Source organism: Palaemon carinicauda, chromosome 7 (assembly GCF_036898095.1).
Source record: "Palaemon carinicauda isolate YSFRI2023 chromosome 7, ASM3689809v2, whole genome shotgun sequence".
Classification (NCBI taxonomy): Eukaryota; Metazoa; Arthropoda; class Malacostraca; order Decapoda; family Palaemonidae; genus Palaemon; species Palaemon carinicauda.
Window position 1 is genome coordinate 21,403,256 of NC_090731.1, and position 16,996 is coordinate 21,420,251.

The 16,996-nt window shown below is 39.8% G+C and overlaps 1 protein-coding gene across 3 annotated transcripts in view; it reads right to left on the reverse strand.

Annotated features, from left to right (window-relative positions):
* Window positions 1-3,296: 3,296 nt before the first annotated feature.
* Window positions 3,297-16,996, reverse strand: part of chm (chameau) — a 94,687-nt gene continuing 80,987 nt past the window's right edge. For all 3 annotated transcript variants that reach the window (XM_068376635.1, XM_068376634.1, XM_068376633.1), the window contains 3 exons: window positions 13,004-13,150; window positions 12,263-12,369; window positions 3,297-4,636 (listed from right to left, as the gene is read on the reverse strand). In XM_068376635.1, coding sequence (XP_068232736.1) covers window positions 4,439-4,636; window positions 12,263-12,369; window positions 13,004-13,150 — 452 coding nt within the window. In that variant the 3' untranslated portion in view covers window positions 3,297-4,438. The remainder of the gene's footprint in view (window positions 4,637-12,262; window positions 12,370-13,003; window positions 13,151-16,996) is intronic.

Consider the following 16,996-nt stretch of genomic DNA (forward strand, 5'->3'; position numbering starts at 1 on the left):
GGACTTCCTCGTCTTCCTTCGCCTTCGCCAATGGAAGCACTTCTCAGTCGGGGCTGGATGGCTGCCGTTATGCTCAGCCTTGAGTATGGTCTTTTGACTAGAGTGCATAAACCTTTCCTCCTTTTATGGGCTGTTTAGCCTTTTAAGGCACTTCAAACCCATCCCCCCTTATAAGTAAGGCAGTATCCTGTCTATGGTAATGTGTTCAATGTAAGTCTAGAGGAAAAGTACAATGATTGCCTCGTCTGCTTCTCTTTCCTTTCCCTGGAGGATGAAGCTTTCATAACACTGCCTGTTGGATCTGACATTGATTCTGGTTGTTTCTTTTCTCAGCATCATTCTTATTATTTATTCTAAATCTGTGATAAGTAGCTGTTCCTACACTTATACAAACCTGAGTCCTTTTAAAGTAGGGGGATGCATGGGCAACTAGCCCAGGCCATCAGTTTGTCAAAGACTCTTCACTTTTGTCTTTAGCTGCAACAAAGTACAGACACACAGCTGCTTCCTATCCAAGGACGTTTAATCTTTTTCTTATACAGTAACTTTAATTTGATTAGTGATACAGGCTTTATGTTTAATAATGGAACGAAGCAGTTTTGCGTATCTTGGGCAGTTCTTATTTCTGACAAGTCAGTGAAAGATCCAATCTCTATTTAGGGGGCTAATTTTTACAATCATCACTTTTGTTATGTAGTGTAGATTGTGGCCTTCTGTAGGTGGGCGTTTGCATTCAGGAGTGTACAGTACATACCGTAAAAAGTGTATAAGCAGTTACAGTAAACCTTACCACAAGTTATCGAATTGTAAAAGTTTTAATTTTACGTTCTCCCTCTCCTTGAGTATGAGGTTCTACTCACCTTGAAGATATTGCTGCCTGGCTTGAATGATGACTATGATATTCTTCTCATCTTTCTTGATGTAGCGAACGGTCGACTCGATATTGTAATGGTGTCCAACTGCCACGAAACTTCTGCCTTCTTTCAATATATTGAGAAGTTTCACCTTCTCAACTATGGTCATCATTTTCCTTTGCCGTTTAAGTTCACTAATAGAGGCCTTAAAAGGAGTAGAGTATTTGGTCGGCATCGTAAGGCCTGAAACAAAAACAAAAACTAAAACTTCACTAAACGCAGGAACACAAGTTACTGTAATCCGACGTAAACACAACTGATGCGCATTCGGGAGAAGCTGCAAGCTAATGCGAGGTGATGCTTTGCTCTATGGCCAATTAGCTACCAGGATACAAGCTCAATGTTCTCATTGGTTGACTCCCGCTTGTTAGCCAATAATGCGCTGTGTAAGATTTCGAGTAAGTATAGACAATGCGGAAAGTTGCGACTCACTGTTCCTACCGGAATTTACACTTTTTCGTATCTCACGGGTTAGCGCGATTTAGCAGAAAATATGCGATTAAAAACCTACATCTACTTGAAAACATGCAATGCACTGAGGCTGCGAAACATAGGCCATAATATGGCGAGGGAATACTGTATTTGTAAAAGGGAGTTAAAAAGATTCACCAAAATGTTTGCTGTTTATCATTCTCTACCTCAGATTATTCATCTCCTTGGGGTGGGGAGCATGTTGTGATAGAGAATCCAAGAAGCAGACCAATGCCGCCTTATACATCACTGAAACGAGCAAAGGAATAGTCACCCTTGAGATACCACGTTCTCTATGGATGACTGTAAGTCAAAAACTACCTACGAAAGCCAAGCTAATAGATTTTGTCAGAGCAAGAACTACCCAATGACCTCCTTGAAGTTGCTAACATGAAAGTTAAGAAGATAGATATATTCTCTCTCCTGCCATATCTATTAGCAAGCTCAAGATCTTTTCTCTGCTGTATGAGTTGGAGATTTGACTTCGACTTCAACCATGATCTCAAAATTATGGCAAAAAACAATCTTGATCCCAAGGTTAATGCACCTCTGAAAAACCTGGATCAGCAAGATATTGAACACATGGGTAGCTTGATTGAATGGGCCCAAACCAAGATTTGGAATGAATGACAGTCCCTTCAAAGAAGTGAGGATACTTTCTGGAGCTATAACAGATGGGTGGAAAAAATATATTCACTATGAAGGCAACTAGCATGAAACAGGAAGTTTCCATCATAAACCAAGTTTACAACATCCATTGTTTAATGAATGAGTTTCTTATCCGTAATTGTTTTATTCCTTTGTTCTAGTTTAGTAAATATTACCCGACAGGAACCAGTATAAGTGCAATGACATACCTATAGACTAAGTTCTCTTTCTTTACTTTTATAAAAAATAATATAAATATCCTGCTAATAGCAGAAATAGCCACTGGCAATTTGTTATTTTCTATGAAAAACATGAAATTTTTCACTAAGAAGCTGAAATGATATTTATAATTAGAGTAAGAGGTCTCGAGTGATTAATGAGTCAGTGGCTGGTATGTTACTTTGCTAACTTTAAATGAGAATGACTTAATTGGAGAGTAGGCTTGAAACTACTGCCATAGAGCTTTCTTATGAAATATTGAAAAAATATTTGTTTTGTGACTACTGTAGCTTTGGATTTATGTATTTGGCTATATATGCCAGAGCTGGTTCCTATAAGGCCCTTCAGTGCTAGAGTGCAACAGGGGAAAACCCTGCTGTTACACAATTAAGTAACTAAAAAGATGTTGGACATTAAAATGAATGAAAAGAAGCAGGCCCATAGGTAAACTTTAAGGATATACAGCTTCTGCCATTCATGAGCGGTCTTTAAACCTTTAAGTGCAGATGAGGACCAAAGGACTGCTGCAGAGATCGTTCGTTCGTTCGTTGAAGAACGCCTTGCCTGTAGCAAGACACGGGCTATTGCACTATGGCAGCCCGTAAGAGACAACTACAAAGATCTTCATTCATTCCTACAAATCACCGCAGAAGGTGAACTGATGGCATAAGCTGTCATCTTTAGTGGAGTAGAATTTCAGTTTTAGGTCATCAGGCACATTGAACCACAGGTTCAAGAGCTTTGAAATAATGAGGGATATCCTTTCCTTAGGAAAATCCCTCAACGATGAAGATTTGTGCTTGTTGTAGTTACATTGATTAGAGCAGCTCATTAGTGATGAAATCAAGAAAGATACCAAACACTGCTAACATATTTAAATCAATCAAAAACATATGAAATACTTACAGTGAGTTGATTGGCATATTACAGAAAGTACAGTATACTAAAAAATAATGGATTCAATTAATAATCAAATAGGTAACTCCTAAACAACCTCTATATAGATGAATATAAAGCAATGTTTATTCTAAAAATAGGTCTTTATTGAGAAAAAGCAAACATTGGCTTCAATACGTTTGTACAATGTATCATAAAATTTGGGGAAAAAAATTAGCTAAAAATTTCAACACATTTACATATCTGTACAGTACATTAATATAAATCATTGTAAATAAATTTATCCTTACAAAACTTGAGAAATATGTTTTATCTGGACTAAAAATTTCCATGGTTGACTATTTCACGCAATAGTCAATTTTATATACATCTATTAATACACATCTGATAATTATTTTTAAAACATCTTCCTCCAAAAAAGCATTCCATAAAAAGTAAAAAATTTATTCTAATGAACACTAAAGTTCTGAACACAAGTTTTGTAATTAAAAAAGTAAATAAAAACATTTTTCTAATGAAAACCTAACAACGAATAACAATTCTTGGTATTTATTGCTATGTAAAAAATAAAAATGGGAACTTAATTTTCAACGAAATAACAAGATTTCCAGTAAAAAAATTTGCTATTTCTTTGACTAAAACCAGAGATTTCATATCAACAACCAAACTGAAGATTTCTTAAGGAGGGGTTTAACGGACGATGCAGGCAAGAGGCTTTGAGTTTTCATTATCAACCTCTTAAACCTGACACTGCATCCCTGATTCTTATTCCTTAGATCACTGAAAGTTTACATGACACATAGTAAACACCACATTAACAAGTATACAACACAGCACAGGGACAACTGCGAGTCAACATTTCAGGTACTCAAAAAGTGTTTGATACACGACAGACATTCGGCATTCGCAAAATAAAACTCTTTCACGCATTACCATATATTCTACTCTAGCTTAAAATTTTCCTGAAAGTTATATCTTCTTTTTCTTTTGCAGATTTCCAACAACAATAAATATGAGTATCAAATCTAGGTATGTATCTCAATAGGCAGCCCAGCAATAAAACAACGACAGAAAAGATTCTGCACACCAAATATAAAGAGAAGAAATATTTTTGAGCATGGCAGGGCAGTGTATAGGGGAACGGACGGGATCACTGGGCCACTGAAATAAGGGCATTACTACAAATATTGTAGGGCACATTCGATGAATTTTATCTCCCCGTTTTTGATAATAGAAAGAAGATACAAATCTGTGTATACATGGCACAAATAAATGCTCCAGTCCCAGTGCTATTGAGATGCTGCTGCTGCCTGGGCCTTTTTCCTATCAGCTGCAGCTTTGTTTGCTTTGTTTTTATTTGCGTTGCTTTGCGGTTCTTCCGACGGAGGTGGTGGGACGTACGGACGCCAATTTAGACACTTCGGATCAATCTCCTTGTAATCTGCTCTGCGGCGTTTTTGACGTTCAAGGAATTCTTCCAGTAAATCCTGTTAAATTTACACGTATTTAGACATCTATGAACACAGTAAAAGAAATAAATGTAATGCAGTAAAACATACAGTACTGTATATTCTATTAGATGTAAGCAACAATGATACGGTGTACTATCATTGTTATTCTTAAATCCACAAGACTAAGTTAGATGGCTATGATGGGCTCTTTCTGAACTCACATTCATGCAAAGATTTGTGGTTCCTTCATTTTAATGTTGAGACTAAACTTGATAAAAAATGAACTTCCATGTTTGCTTAGCAGCATTGTAATAAAGAATCTCTCATGTTCCATAAGATATACATGAATAACCAAGAACAAACACTTGGTTTATTTTTCTGAAAAAATGTTATTTTTATTAATAAAATAAATTTTTGAATATACTTACCCGATAATCATGTAGCTGTCAACTCCGTTGCCCGACAGAATTCTATGGAGGGATACGCCAGCTATCACAATACTAGAAGGGGGTGTATTTACCAGCGCCACCTGTGGCCAGGTACTCAAGTACTTCTTGTTGACACCTCCTCAATTATTCCTCGGTCCACTGGTTCTCTATGGGGAGGAAGGGAGGGTCGATTAAATCATGATTATCGGGTAAGTATATTCAAAAATTTATTTTATTAATAAAAATAACATTTTTCAATATTAAACTTACCCGATAATCATGTAGCTGATTCACACCCAGGGGGGTGGGTGAAAACCAGTGTACAAGATTAAAGGATAGCTAAGTATCCCATATTTCATATAATCAGTTATCCACAATAACAATGAAATAATAAGTACCTGGTAAGGAAGTCGACTTGAACCGTTACTCTGCCTTTAATAAGATCGTCTTCCTTACTGAGCGCAGCGTTCCTCTTGGGAGGCTGAATCAACTCAAAGGTGCTAAAGTATACAGGGCTGCAACCCATACTAAAGGACCTCATCACAACCTTTAACCTTGGCGCTTCTCAAGAAAGAATTGACCACCCGCCAAATCAACAAGGATGTGGAAGGCTTCTTAGCCGACCGTACAACCCATAAAAAGTATTCAAGAGAAAGGTTAAAAAGTTATGGGATTATGGGAATGTAGTGGCTGAGCCCTCGCCTACTACTGCATTCGTTGCTACGAATAGACCCAGGGTGTAGCAGTACTCGTAAAGAGACTGGACATCTTTGAGATAGAATGATGCGAACACTGACTTGTTTCTCCAATAGGTTGCATCCATAACACTCTGCAGAGAACGGTTCTGTTTGAAGGCCACTGAAGTAGCCACAGCTCTCACTTCATGTGTCCTTACCTTCAGCAAAGCAAGGTCTTCTTCCTTCAGATGAGAATTTGCTTCTCTAATCAGAAGCCTGATGTAGTAAGAAACTGAGTTCTTAGACATTGGTAGAGAAGGCTTCTTGATAGCACACCATAAGGCTTCTGATTGTCCTCGTAATGGTTTTGACCTTTAGATAGTACTTAAGAGCTCTAACTGGGCAAAGTACTCTCTCCAGTTCGTTCCCCACCATGTTGGACAGGCTTGGGATCTCGAACGACTTAGGCCAAGGACGGGAAGGAAGCTCGTTTTTAGCCAAAAAACCGAGCTGTAAGGAACATGTAGCCGTTTCAGATGTGAAACCTATGTTCCTGCTGAAGGCGTGGATCTCACTTACTCTTTTACCTGTTGCTAAGCACACGAGGAAAAGAGTTTTTTAATGTGAGGTCCTTAAAAGAGGCTGATTGGAGCGGTTCAAATCCTGATGACATAGGGAACCTTAGGACCACGTCTAGATTCCAGCCTGGAGTGGACAACCGACGTTCCTTTGAGGTCTCAAAAGACCTAAGGAGGTCCTGTAGATCTTTGTTGGAGGAAAGATCCAAGCCTCTGTGGCGGAAAACCGCTGCCAACAAACTTCTGTAACCCTTGATCGTAGGAGCTGATAGGGAGCTTACGTTCCTTAGATGTAACAGGAAGTCAGCAATCTGGGTTACATTGGTACTGGTTGAGGAAAAACTGCATTGGCCTTGCACCAGCTTCGGAAGACTTCCCATAAAGACTGATAGACTCTGAGAGTGGATGTCGTCCTTGCTCTGGCAATCGCTCTGGCTGCCTCCTTCGAAAAGCCTCTAGCTCTTGAGAGTCTTTCGATAGTCTGAAGGCAGTCAGACGAAGAGCGTGGAGGTTGGGAGTACCTTCTTTACGTGAGGTTGACGCAGAAGGTCCACTCTAGGAGGAAGAGTCCTGGGAACGTCGACCAGCCATTGCAGTACCTCAGTGAAACATTCTCTCGCGGGCCAGAGGGGAGCAACCAACGTCAGCCGTGTCCCTTTGTGAGAGGCGAACTTCTGAAGTACCCTGTTGACAATCTTGAACGGCGGGAATGCATACAGGTTGAGATGGGACCAATCCAGCAGAAAGGCATCCACGCGAACTGCTGCTGGGTCTGGAATCGGAGAACAATACAAGAGGAGCCTCTTGGTCATCGAGGTAGCGAATAGATCTATGGTTGGCTGATCCCACAGGGCCCAAAGTTTGCTGCAAACATTCTTGTGAAGGGTCCACTCTGTGGGGAAGACCTGACCCTTCCGGCTGAGGCGATCTGCCATGACATTCATATCGCCCTGAATGAGCCTCGTTACCAGCGTGAGCTTTCGATCTTTTGACCAAATGAGGAGGTCCCTTGCGATCTCGAACAACTTCCTCGAATGAGTCCCTCCCTGCTTGGAGATGTAAGCCAAGGCTGTGGTGTAGTCGGAGTTCACCTCCACCACCTTGTTAAGCTGGAGGGACTTGAAGTTTATCAAGGCCAAATGAACTGCCAACAACTCCTTGCAATAGATGTGAAGTGTCCTTTGCTCCTGATTCCATGTTCCCGAGCATTCCTGTCCGTCCAGTGTCGCACCCCAGCCCGTGTCCGATGCGTCCGAGAAGAGACGGTGGTCGGAGGACTGAACAGCCAATGGTAGACCTTCCTTGAGAAGAATGCTGTTCTTCCACCACGTTAGAGTAGACCTCATCTCTTCGGAAACAGGAACTGAGCCCGTCTCTAGCGTCATGTCCTTTATCCAGTGAGCAGCTAGATGATACTGAAGGGGGCGGAGGTGGAGTCTCCCTAACTCGATGAACAGGGCCAGCGATGAAAGTGTCCCTGTTAGACTCATCCACTGCCTGACTAAGCATCGGTTCCCTCTCAGCATGCTCTGGATGCATTCTAGGGCTTGGAAGATCCTTGGGGCCGACGGACAAGTCCGAAAAGCTCGACTCTGAAGATCCATACCCAAGGAGACAATGGTCTGGGATGGAACGAGCTGAGACTCCTCAAAATTGACCAGGAGGCCCAGTTCCTTGGTCAGATCCATAGTCCATTTGAAAATCTCCAGACAGCGACGACTTGAGGGAGCTCTTAAAAGCCAGTCGTCTGACGGAGCCGGACACAAGATCATGATACTGCTGCACAGTCTGTAAACTGTCAATCATGGGCAAGCGAGGAAGTACAGTGACAACCCGAATCTGTCTAGACTGTCTGGGTCGTACAGACAACTCCTTAACGGGTTGCTGAGGTTGCCCACTGCGTCACAACAAGTCCCTTCTGTTGGTTGTTGAACGTCTTCCCCGTGACACATTGACTCCGTAAACAAAAAATCCTCTAACAAGGACTAAGCTTGGACTGCATGTCATGCAACACCGCTCAAGGTCTATGGGAGCAGGTGTGGTAACAGACGGGATTAGCGGCTGAAGTGTAACCATTACCTTCCCTGTAAGCATGTTATGCTTAAATAAAAGTCCATAAGAGGTTATGCAGCTAAAGGCTCCCTCCAAATGACAGAGTCCTCAAGGGAATATCAGAAGGAGGGAGAAAAGAACTTTCTCATCTACAGGGACCTTATCCTAGAAAAGCTAAGTTCTCTGAGTGAGGGTTCACTGGTGCAAAGCAGCAGACTAGAAGGCAACGTTATGAAACTGCTTGACAGTCTAGTGAGTTGGCAACAACCCAAGATGTGTTGAGAAGCATGCGGTAAGGTATGCAGAGCATGATGTATGCAGAGTATGCTGTATGCAGAGCATGCTGAATGCAGAGCATGCTGTATGCAGAGCATGTTGTATGCAGAGCATGCTGAATGCAGAGCATGCTGAATGCTGAGCATGTAGGAAGTAGAGCCTGTTGTAAGCAGAGCCTGCTGAAAGGAAAGCAGAGCGTGTGCATGGCGTTTAACATTTCTCAGAAATTCCATGACCAGTGCTAGAGTGCTTAATGCATGCTTGCATGGGGTTTAAACCATGGTAAGCTGAACAGCAGAGTCAGAACGAGCTGGAACAACAACAGAGGTTTCCTCAACTTGAGGGAAAACCTGAGGTTCAGACTGCATAGGCTGAACAACAGACGGAGCAGAAGGCAGGTGCAAGGGTGAAGGAGGTTGACTCCTAGCAAGAGTTGCACCCAAGGATTGTACCAGCTGAGCGGAGGACGGAGGCGGAGTAGTCCGTTCCTGTTCCTGAGAGATGAGTGGAGCATGAGAAGGTTGAGGCTGCGCAGAACAAGGTAAAGTTCTAGCAAGCTGAGGCTCCTGAGGCGCAAGTGCATGGTGTAGATGAGCTTGCCTAGATGAGGGTTGAACTCGGTGCAGCGCTGGTTGAGCAGACAGACTCACGGAGGGGAGAGGTTGTTGTACCCCAACCGAGAGTTGCACCACTGGAGGAGCAGCAAGGGGAGGAGGAGGAAGAGTGTAACTCTCCTGATCCCAAAGCAAGGGTTGCCTTAAAGAAGGCTGAGGCTGAACAACACTGTGAACAGCAAACTCCGAAAGTGGTTCAACATCGTACGCCTGGCAGAAGGAGCTGCGACTGGGTGCAGCGAGTGCAGGCGGGTGCAGCACAGGCTGAACGGGTGCAGGAGGTTGGTGCACCACCGGTGCAGGCGGGTGCAGCATAGGCTGAACGGGTGCAGGAGGTTGGTGCACCACCGGTGCAGGCGGGTGCAGCACAGGCTGAACGGGTGCAGGAGGTTGGTGCACCACCGGTGCAGGCGGGTGCAGCACAGGCTGAACGGGTGCAGGAGGTTGGTGCACCACAGGTGCAGGAGGTGCAACACTCTCAGCACGACACTCACGCATCAAGTCCGAAAGCTGTGCTTGCATGGACTGTAGTAGAGTCCACAACATTTCACCTCCACCTAGTAGAGTTCACAACATCGTACGCCTGGCAGATGGTGCTGCGACCAGGCGGAGCAGGTGCAGGCTGGGCGAGCACAGGTGCAGCGAGAACAGGTGGAGGGAGTGCAGGCGGTGCAACACTCTCAGCCCGACACTCACGCATCAAGACCGAAAGTTGTGACTGTATGGACTGCAGTAGAGTTAACTTTGGGTCGGCAGACACTAAGGTCTGCTGAGGTAAAGCCTTAACAGCAGAGATCTGTTGTGGCAGAACCTTACTCCTCTTAGTCGGAGTGTAATCACTGCATTCGGGTTGTGAACTTTAACTTCGTACGTCTGGCATAGGTCTGGACTTAACGTTTAAGAAGTCTTGAGACCTGAGACCAGCGTTACTCTGCCTTTATTTTCTCCCCTAATCTCTTCTGCAGACGAGCAAAATAAGGGCTCAATCGTCTGCGGGTGGGAGTGACGGTCTCGGTAAGACACGCCCACAACCACCGAGAATACTTCTGTGCGCCGATCAAGGCCTGCTGAACCCTTATGCCCTTCGACATTGCTTCTCCCCTGGGCTTGGGAGCTTGCAAGAGGTCCCGGACTGGGAGGACAACTGGCGCGCACAAAAGTACCCTCACGCACTAATCACTTATCACTTTGATTTCTGTTTGCACTTATTTCACTGAACTCGAAACTTTAAGTGGTTTGTACCTGAAATACGCAATTCTATCCTTTCTCAAAGTTAGTAATTGCTAAAACAGAATTACAATGTAACAGAAAAATCTAATGAAAGATAAATCAGTGGTTGGAAAGAGACTAAACACTAGATCACTCTAGAAACGTTTAGTTTCTTCCCCTAAAGAGACTAGGGAGAAGAGCCAAAAATCGATAATGACGTTACTCGTACGCCTGGCAGGCTTGAATGAAACGTTTATCCTCTTTCTCCCTCCGTCTCTATCTCTCTCTCTCTCTCTCTCTCTCTCTTGACTTAGAACCTGAGAGAAGAGCCCAATCATATATATCGTTAAAACATATTATTGTTAAAGGAAAAAAACTGAAAAGTTCCTTTATTAGGATCAAAACCATTAAGTTAAGAAAGAATGAACAAAACGCTAGACACGGTTACTCTTACTGCAACGTGAAACCGTGAACATTCTTTCTCTATCGTAACGATAGAGTGCAAGTTGAACGTTCTGAACGTCAACAACTGCAGAGACAAAACAAAACGTTAGTTCAGCTTTGAAAACAGTACGAGACTGTCAAAGAAAATCTTTCAAACTCTGTGGCAGAAATAGCATAATATGTTAACAGGTAAAACCGAAATGACGGGCTCAAAGTTTATTAACTTCGGTAAAAGACCGCCTACTATTAGGAAGGTCGAATATAAACAAATATAAAAATTAATTTTAATGAGTTTATAATAAAAGGAAGTTAATCGAAGAGGCCTATAAGAGGCGGAGAGATATAAAATAAATCTATAACTTTGTTAAGCAAAATTAAGAAAGAGAGTCTATACTCTCTTAGACACCAACACTTCCGTCTAAGGGAAGGGTCGGCCATTGAAAGGTGAACGAGAGTTCATACTCTCTCGTCACCAAAATTAATCAAATTAATTCCAAAAGCTAACTAAGCTAATATAGAAGTTTTCCAGTAAAGCGACAGCCGAAATCAAAGAGAAATACTTCACCAAAGTCGTGAAAATACTCCAAGAACATAAGCGTATCCCAGAACGTCTTGCCGGAAGCACGACAGAGGAATAATTGAGGAGGTGTCAACAAGAAGTACTTGAGTACCTGGCCACAGGTGGCGCTGGTAAATACACCCCCTTCTAGTATTGTGATAGCTGGCGTATCCCTCCATAGAATTCTGTCGGGCAACGGAGTTGACAGCTACATGATTATCGGGTAAGTTTAATATTGAAAACATTATATTTATAAAAAATATTTGATTTATTTTTCCAAGTTCTAAGAATATTTACATATATAGTTTTTGCTATTGAAAGATAAAATGTAATACAAGACAGATAAAAGTGAATACTTATGATGTTTCTCTCAGTTACACACAATGAGTTTCAGACCATGTTTTATGCTAAATATTTTTACCAGTAAGGTCACAGATCAACCAGGAGAGAACTCTTAGCATATCTCTTCCTCTCTTACATTTAAAGGTAGATCAAAAGCCACAGAGGCTAGAAACAGCCCATTACACATTCACAAAAAGGCCCTTTCTTCCTATGATAGGACCAGTGAGAACCAGGAAATTGCTACACATGATCATACAGTAGACATATGGTTTCCTATATTCTCATCAATATGAGCTCCAAGACATTACAAATTCCTGCATGATCTGTTGAGACCAATGTACAAAAATGTTTACCTGAATTAGCTTAAATAGAATCCTGGTTTTCACTTGAGACTTTACATAAAGTGTTATGAAGGGCTACGTGGCACTCCCACCAACATTCACAACTCCTAAATACTGAATACAGCTGAAATATTCTCCTTACCTGTCTCTTCAGAAGTATATGCTTCCCTTTCCAGTATTTCATCATTCCCATTGCTTGGAAAGTGCTGACAATATCATATGAATTCACAGCCATTTCTGCACTCATATCTAAAAATAAATTTAATGTATGATAATTAACAAGAGAACACTACAATTAAAGTATTTGTTTTTTATAATAAACTATATTCTCTATGTCCACATGCAATTCGAAACGAAGGACTCACATCAAGTTTACATACATATACCAAGGCACTTCCCCCAATTTTGGGGGGTAGCCGACATCAACAAAGAAACAAAAACAAAAAGGGGACCTCTACTCTCTACGTTCCTCCCAGCCTAACAAGGGACTCAACCGAGTTCAGCTGGTACTGCTAGGGTGTCACAGCCCACCCTCCCACATCAAGTTTGTGTTTATTAGATTGTAACTTTTAAAACCATTATTACACATACCTCCATATTCTTTTTTTAATACTATAGGGAATTAGTAAAGCCATAAAAATATTACTCTGCTTGTTATCACTTTATTTTGTTATTTAATAAATCTCACTGAATTATAACATAGAAATTTGATAAAAAATATAAATAACAAAATCATAAGCAAAATAAAGTAAAAAATGAAAATAACGTAAGCTTGAGTTAACAACATAATTTAAAAAATATCATGATTCAAGAAAAAGAAAATGATAAAGAATGAAGGAAGGAAAGGAGCTAGTTTTGGTGCGCTAATCGTAACTATCCTTACCTTTTATATAAACATTTTTCTCAGTATAACTTGCTAAGTAGTTCAAAAGAAGGTCTTTCCAATATGATCGATACGATATTAGACCCAAGTCACTAAGAGGCTTTTCTGGCGATCCTATTTTCCCTTCAGTCTTTGTCAATAAGTAACCTGGAAAAGAAAAACGAATAATAAGAGCTACGTAAAAATCAAAATATGGCTGAAGGGTGAAAAAACTGAATTTATTATGTCGAATTATTATGCCTGTCTCTGCACTTCAAAAGTAAATTGAAATTTAATTCTAAAATTTATAATTTCTGCACTCACATGATGTTTATATTGCTCTGTCCCCGAAGCTGACTCAATATCGATGTACACCCTTCCCCCCCAAAAAAAATTCCCGGTTTCTTTCCTTCATGATGTACATATTGCCTACACACACACTCTGAAGGAGATAGATCACGAAGGAAAGAGATCAGAAATCTAAAGCGAAAAAAAAAATACTAATTTCTATACCTAAAACAAGGGAATGCAGCAATCTACTATTGTCCAAAAGAATTCCAGTTACCAAACCACTGCTTACTAGCACCAGTAAAAATTAATAATCCCTTGACATGATAATCTTATTTGTGGACTGTCTATGAAACCTAAGATAATCAAAACTAGGGGGCCTGGAAAAAAACCCTCGACTCTGAGGTTACTATGTACAGACTCCATACAGTTCAATGTACAACGCAAGGGTTTGGAATGACAATCTGCTAACATGATACTTGACTCCATTACATTACAAAATTCATTACAGTATCTGTATCGTTTCAATTTTAGTATATAGTCCCATATGCCCACATGCTAAGGTAAATGTTTTATGGAGAATTCAGTTGGTGAGCTACAGATACAAAGTTAGTTATTTCACTGAATAATCTGTAATCATGTTGCCAATTTATTCATTCAAACCTCAACAATTCCCAATATGATAAAGAAAAAAACTGCCCTTCCATTTGTTTTTTGTCATTGGAAATCTTGTAATGCATAAGGCAAGACTCTGGCACAAGAATTACTACCACTTACATCAACATCAATCACTACCACTTAAATTAACATTAGGGGAAATTCGTGATGAGCTAGTGGATGAGCCTAATAATGAATGGTGCATAATGACACTCAAACGAACCAATCATAAATATGGACCAAATGATGTGCCACTCCATAAAAAACTATGTGGTTCCTACGTGTGCCTACTTCAGCAGTGGATGAATATAAGGATCAGGCTACCAACTCTGTGTTCTACCTCATAATTCCAATATAAAAAAGGTTCTATTAGGAGTTGGACAGTAAAAGGTTCCAAAGTAGATAAGACTGTGAGGCTCTAAGGGAGGATCTTGACTCTATCATGAGCTGTGCACCATCCGAGCCCTCATTGACTTTACTAGAACTGCTGGTCAAAACTAGAGGAGATTGGCTATGGTACAAAACTGGGTCTGGGGTCAAATTTCTTTCGGCTGAATAACCCCTGTAACTTTAGGTTTGTGAAAACTAAACTAAAGAAGTCACAACCATACTAGAAAGCTCATTATCTAAACCAGAAACTCATTAAAGTATGGATCTATTTAAGTCGTAACGTGGCATTCCTAACTTCATCCCTACATGAGTAACTAGCTTAACATCTCTTCGCTAAAAGCTAATTTCTTATGTTGGGAACATAATTATACAAAGTTGAAGTTAGATTAAGTTGTCTATATGCTCCAATCCAGCAACATTTGAGCAGGTAAAATTATTCAAAGAATATGTTCCCTAAAAATTGACTATTCTCAACTTTATGATTATTTCATTCAGGACGAATTATGCTGATGTTCAAATTGTTACACTCTCCTGTATTTTAAGCTTTTATTGCATGAGTAAGGTAAATCCTACAATTGATCAAGAATAAATGCTTCCTCTATAAATAACTACAAGAAGTAGGTTGGCCAAGGAAACAGCCACACGTTGAGATACTACCGCTAGAGTTACTGGGTCCTTTGACTAGCCAGAAAGTATTGTATTACATTGGATCCATCCCTGGTTACAGTTCATTTTTCACTTGCCTACTCATACACTGAATAGTCTGGCTTTAACAAAACAAAAGAAAAATTAGATAGAATAGTGTGCCCGAGTGTACCCTCAAGCAAAAGAACTCTAACCCAAGACAGTGGTAGACCATGGTACAGAGACTATGGCACTACCCAAGACTAGAGAACAATGGTTTGATTTTGGAGTGTTCTTCTCCTAGAAGAGCTGCTTACCTTAGCTAAGGAGTCTCTTCTACCCTTACCAAGAGGAAAGTAGCCACTGAACAATTACAGTGCAGTAGTTAACCCCTTTGGTAAAGAAGAATTGTTTGGTAATCTCAATGTTGTCAGGTGTATGAGGACAGAGGAGAATCTGTAAAGAATAGGTCAGACTATTCGGTGTTTGTGTAGGCAAATAGAAAGTGAACCGTAACCAGAGAGGATTGAATGTAGTACTGTCTGGCCAGTCAAAGGACCCCATAGCTCTCTAGCGGTATATTTTAACGGGAAGCGAATAGAAATTTTTGGTTTTTTGAGGTAACACTGACATTGACTCAGCTTAAAGGCAGGTTTACACGGTCGAATGGTTCGTCGAACGTGGTTCGACAGACAAGTGTTTGAACTGATGTTCGAACGTGTTAATGGGGTATTCGGTTGTCAAATACACTCGTCGAACAGTTCGAAGAAAGTCTGTTCTCCCCTGACTTTTGTGGGCGGGGCGTCACTGTCCACAAACATCATGCATTTGTGGCTGACTCCACCTCTTCGGACTGTTTGACATACAAGTTTGTCAACCGGGTTCGATCGTGTAAACCTCGCTTCAGGGACAATGCAATATGAACATCAGGGGAGGCATTTTCTATTAAATTTCTAGGTGCTTACTTTACTATACTTTGTTTTAGATTCAATACCATGACTATTTAAATCCTTTTCAGTAATAATCAATACTTTAGATAATAGATACATCTAACAAAATAAGTATCATTGTTCTACATTATGGGAATCAGAAAAAGAAAAATGTTTAAATGAAACCTAAGTTGAAAATAGAATCTCTAGAATTCATGGAATTTAGGAAGCTTTGTATACTTATACTTCAGTTTTTACAAAGACAACTATTATTAATCTTTAATTCAATCTCTTATAGACTGTTCGGTGATGGAGACATCAAGTATGGAATACAATTAATATGCTCATAATACCTGAAAATGATAACTTCAGAAATGGGATCATTAATGTTAAAATATGCTCTCATTCCACAATAATGCAATCCTGGCTCAAATCACATTATAATGTTACAAATATCTACATCAATTAATCTCATTCTAATATTTTCAAGATACAGTACAAATACACTAAAGACAAGACATATTTATATATATATATATATATATATATATATATATATATATATATATATATATATATATATATATATATATATATATATATATATATATATATATATATATATATATATATATATATATATATATATATATATATATATATATATATATATATATATATATATATATATATATATATATACTATATATATATATATATATATATATATATATATATATATATATATATATATATATATATATATATATATATATATACAATAATATAGTTAAACCTATGGGAGGTACACTATATGACAATCAATCTAAAGGTATCAAATGATGGCAAGAATGCTCTACTATCAATATTGTTTTTTTTTCCCTTCAAAACATTTAGAAATCCTTTAGAGAATAAGATCTGGAAATTTTTTCATAAATTTGCAATGATGAAAAGACCTACTTGAATTACATACCTGTATTTATGGTCTGTTAATAAAAAAAAAAGATCAAAGACAAATGGTCTGACCAGCAAGCTTCTTTTTTGGGGGGAAAACTCATAAACTGTTTTGCAAATGACGTAGCGACTTTCCTTATAAGAAGCTTCTTGCAACATCACACAAATTTTT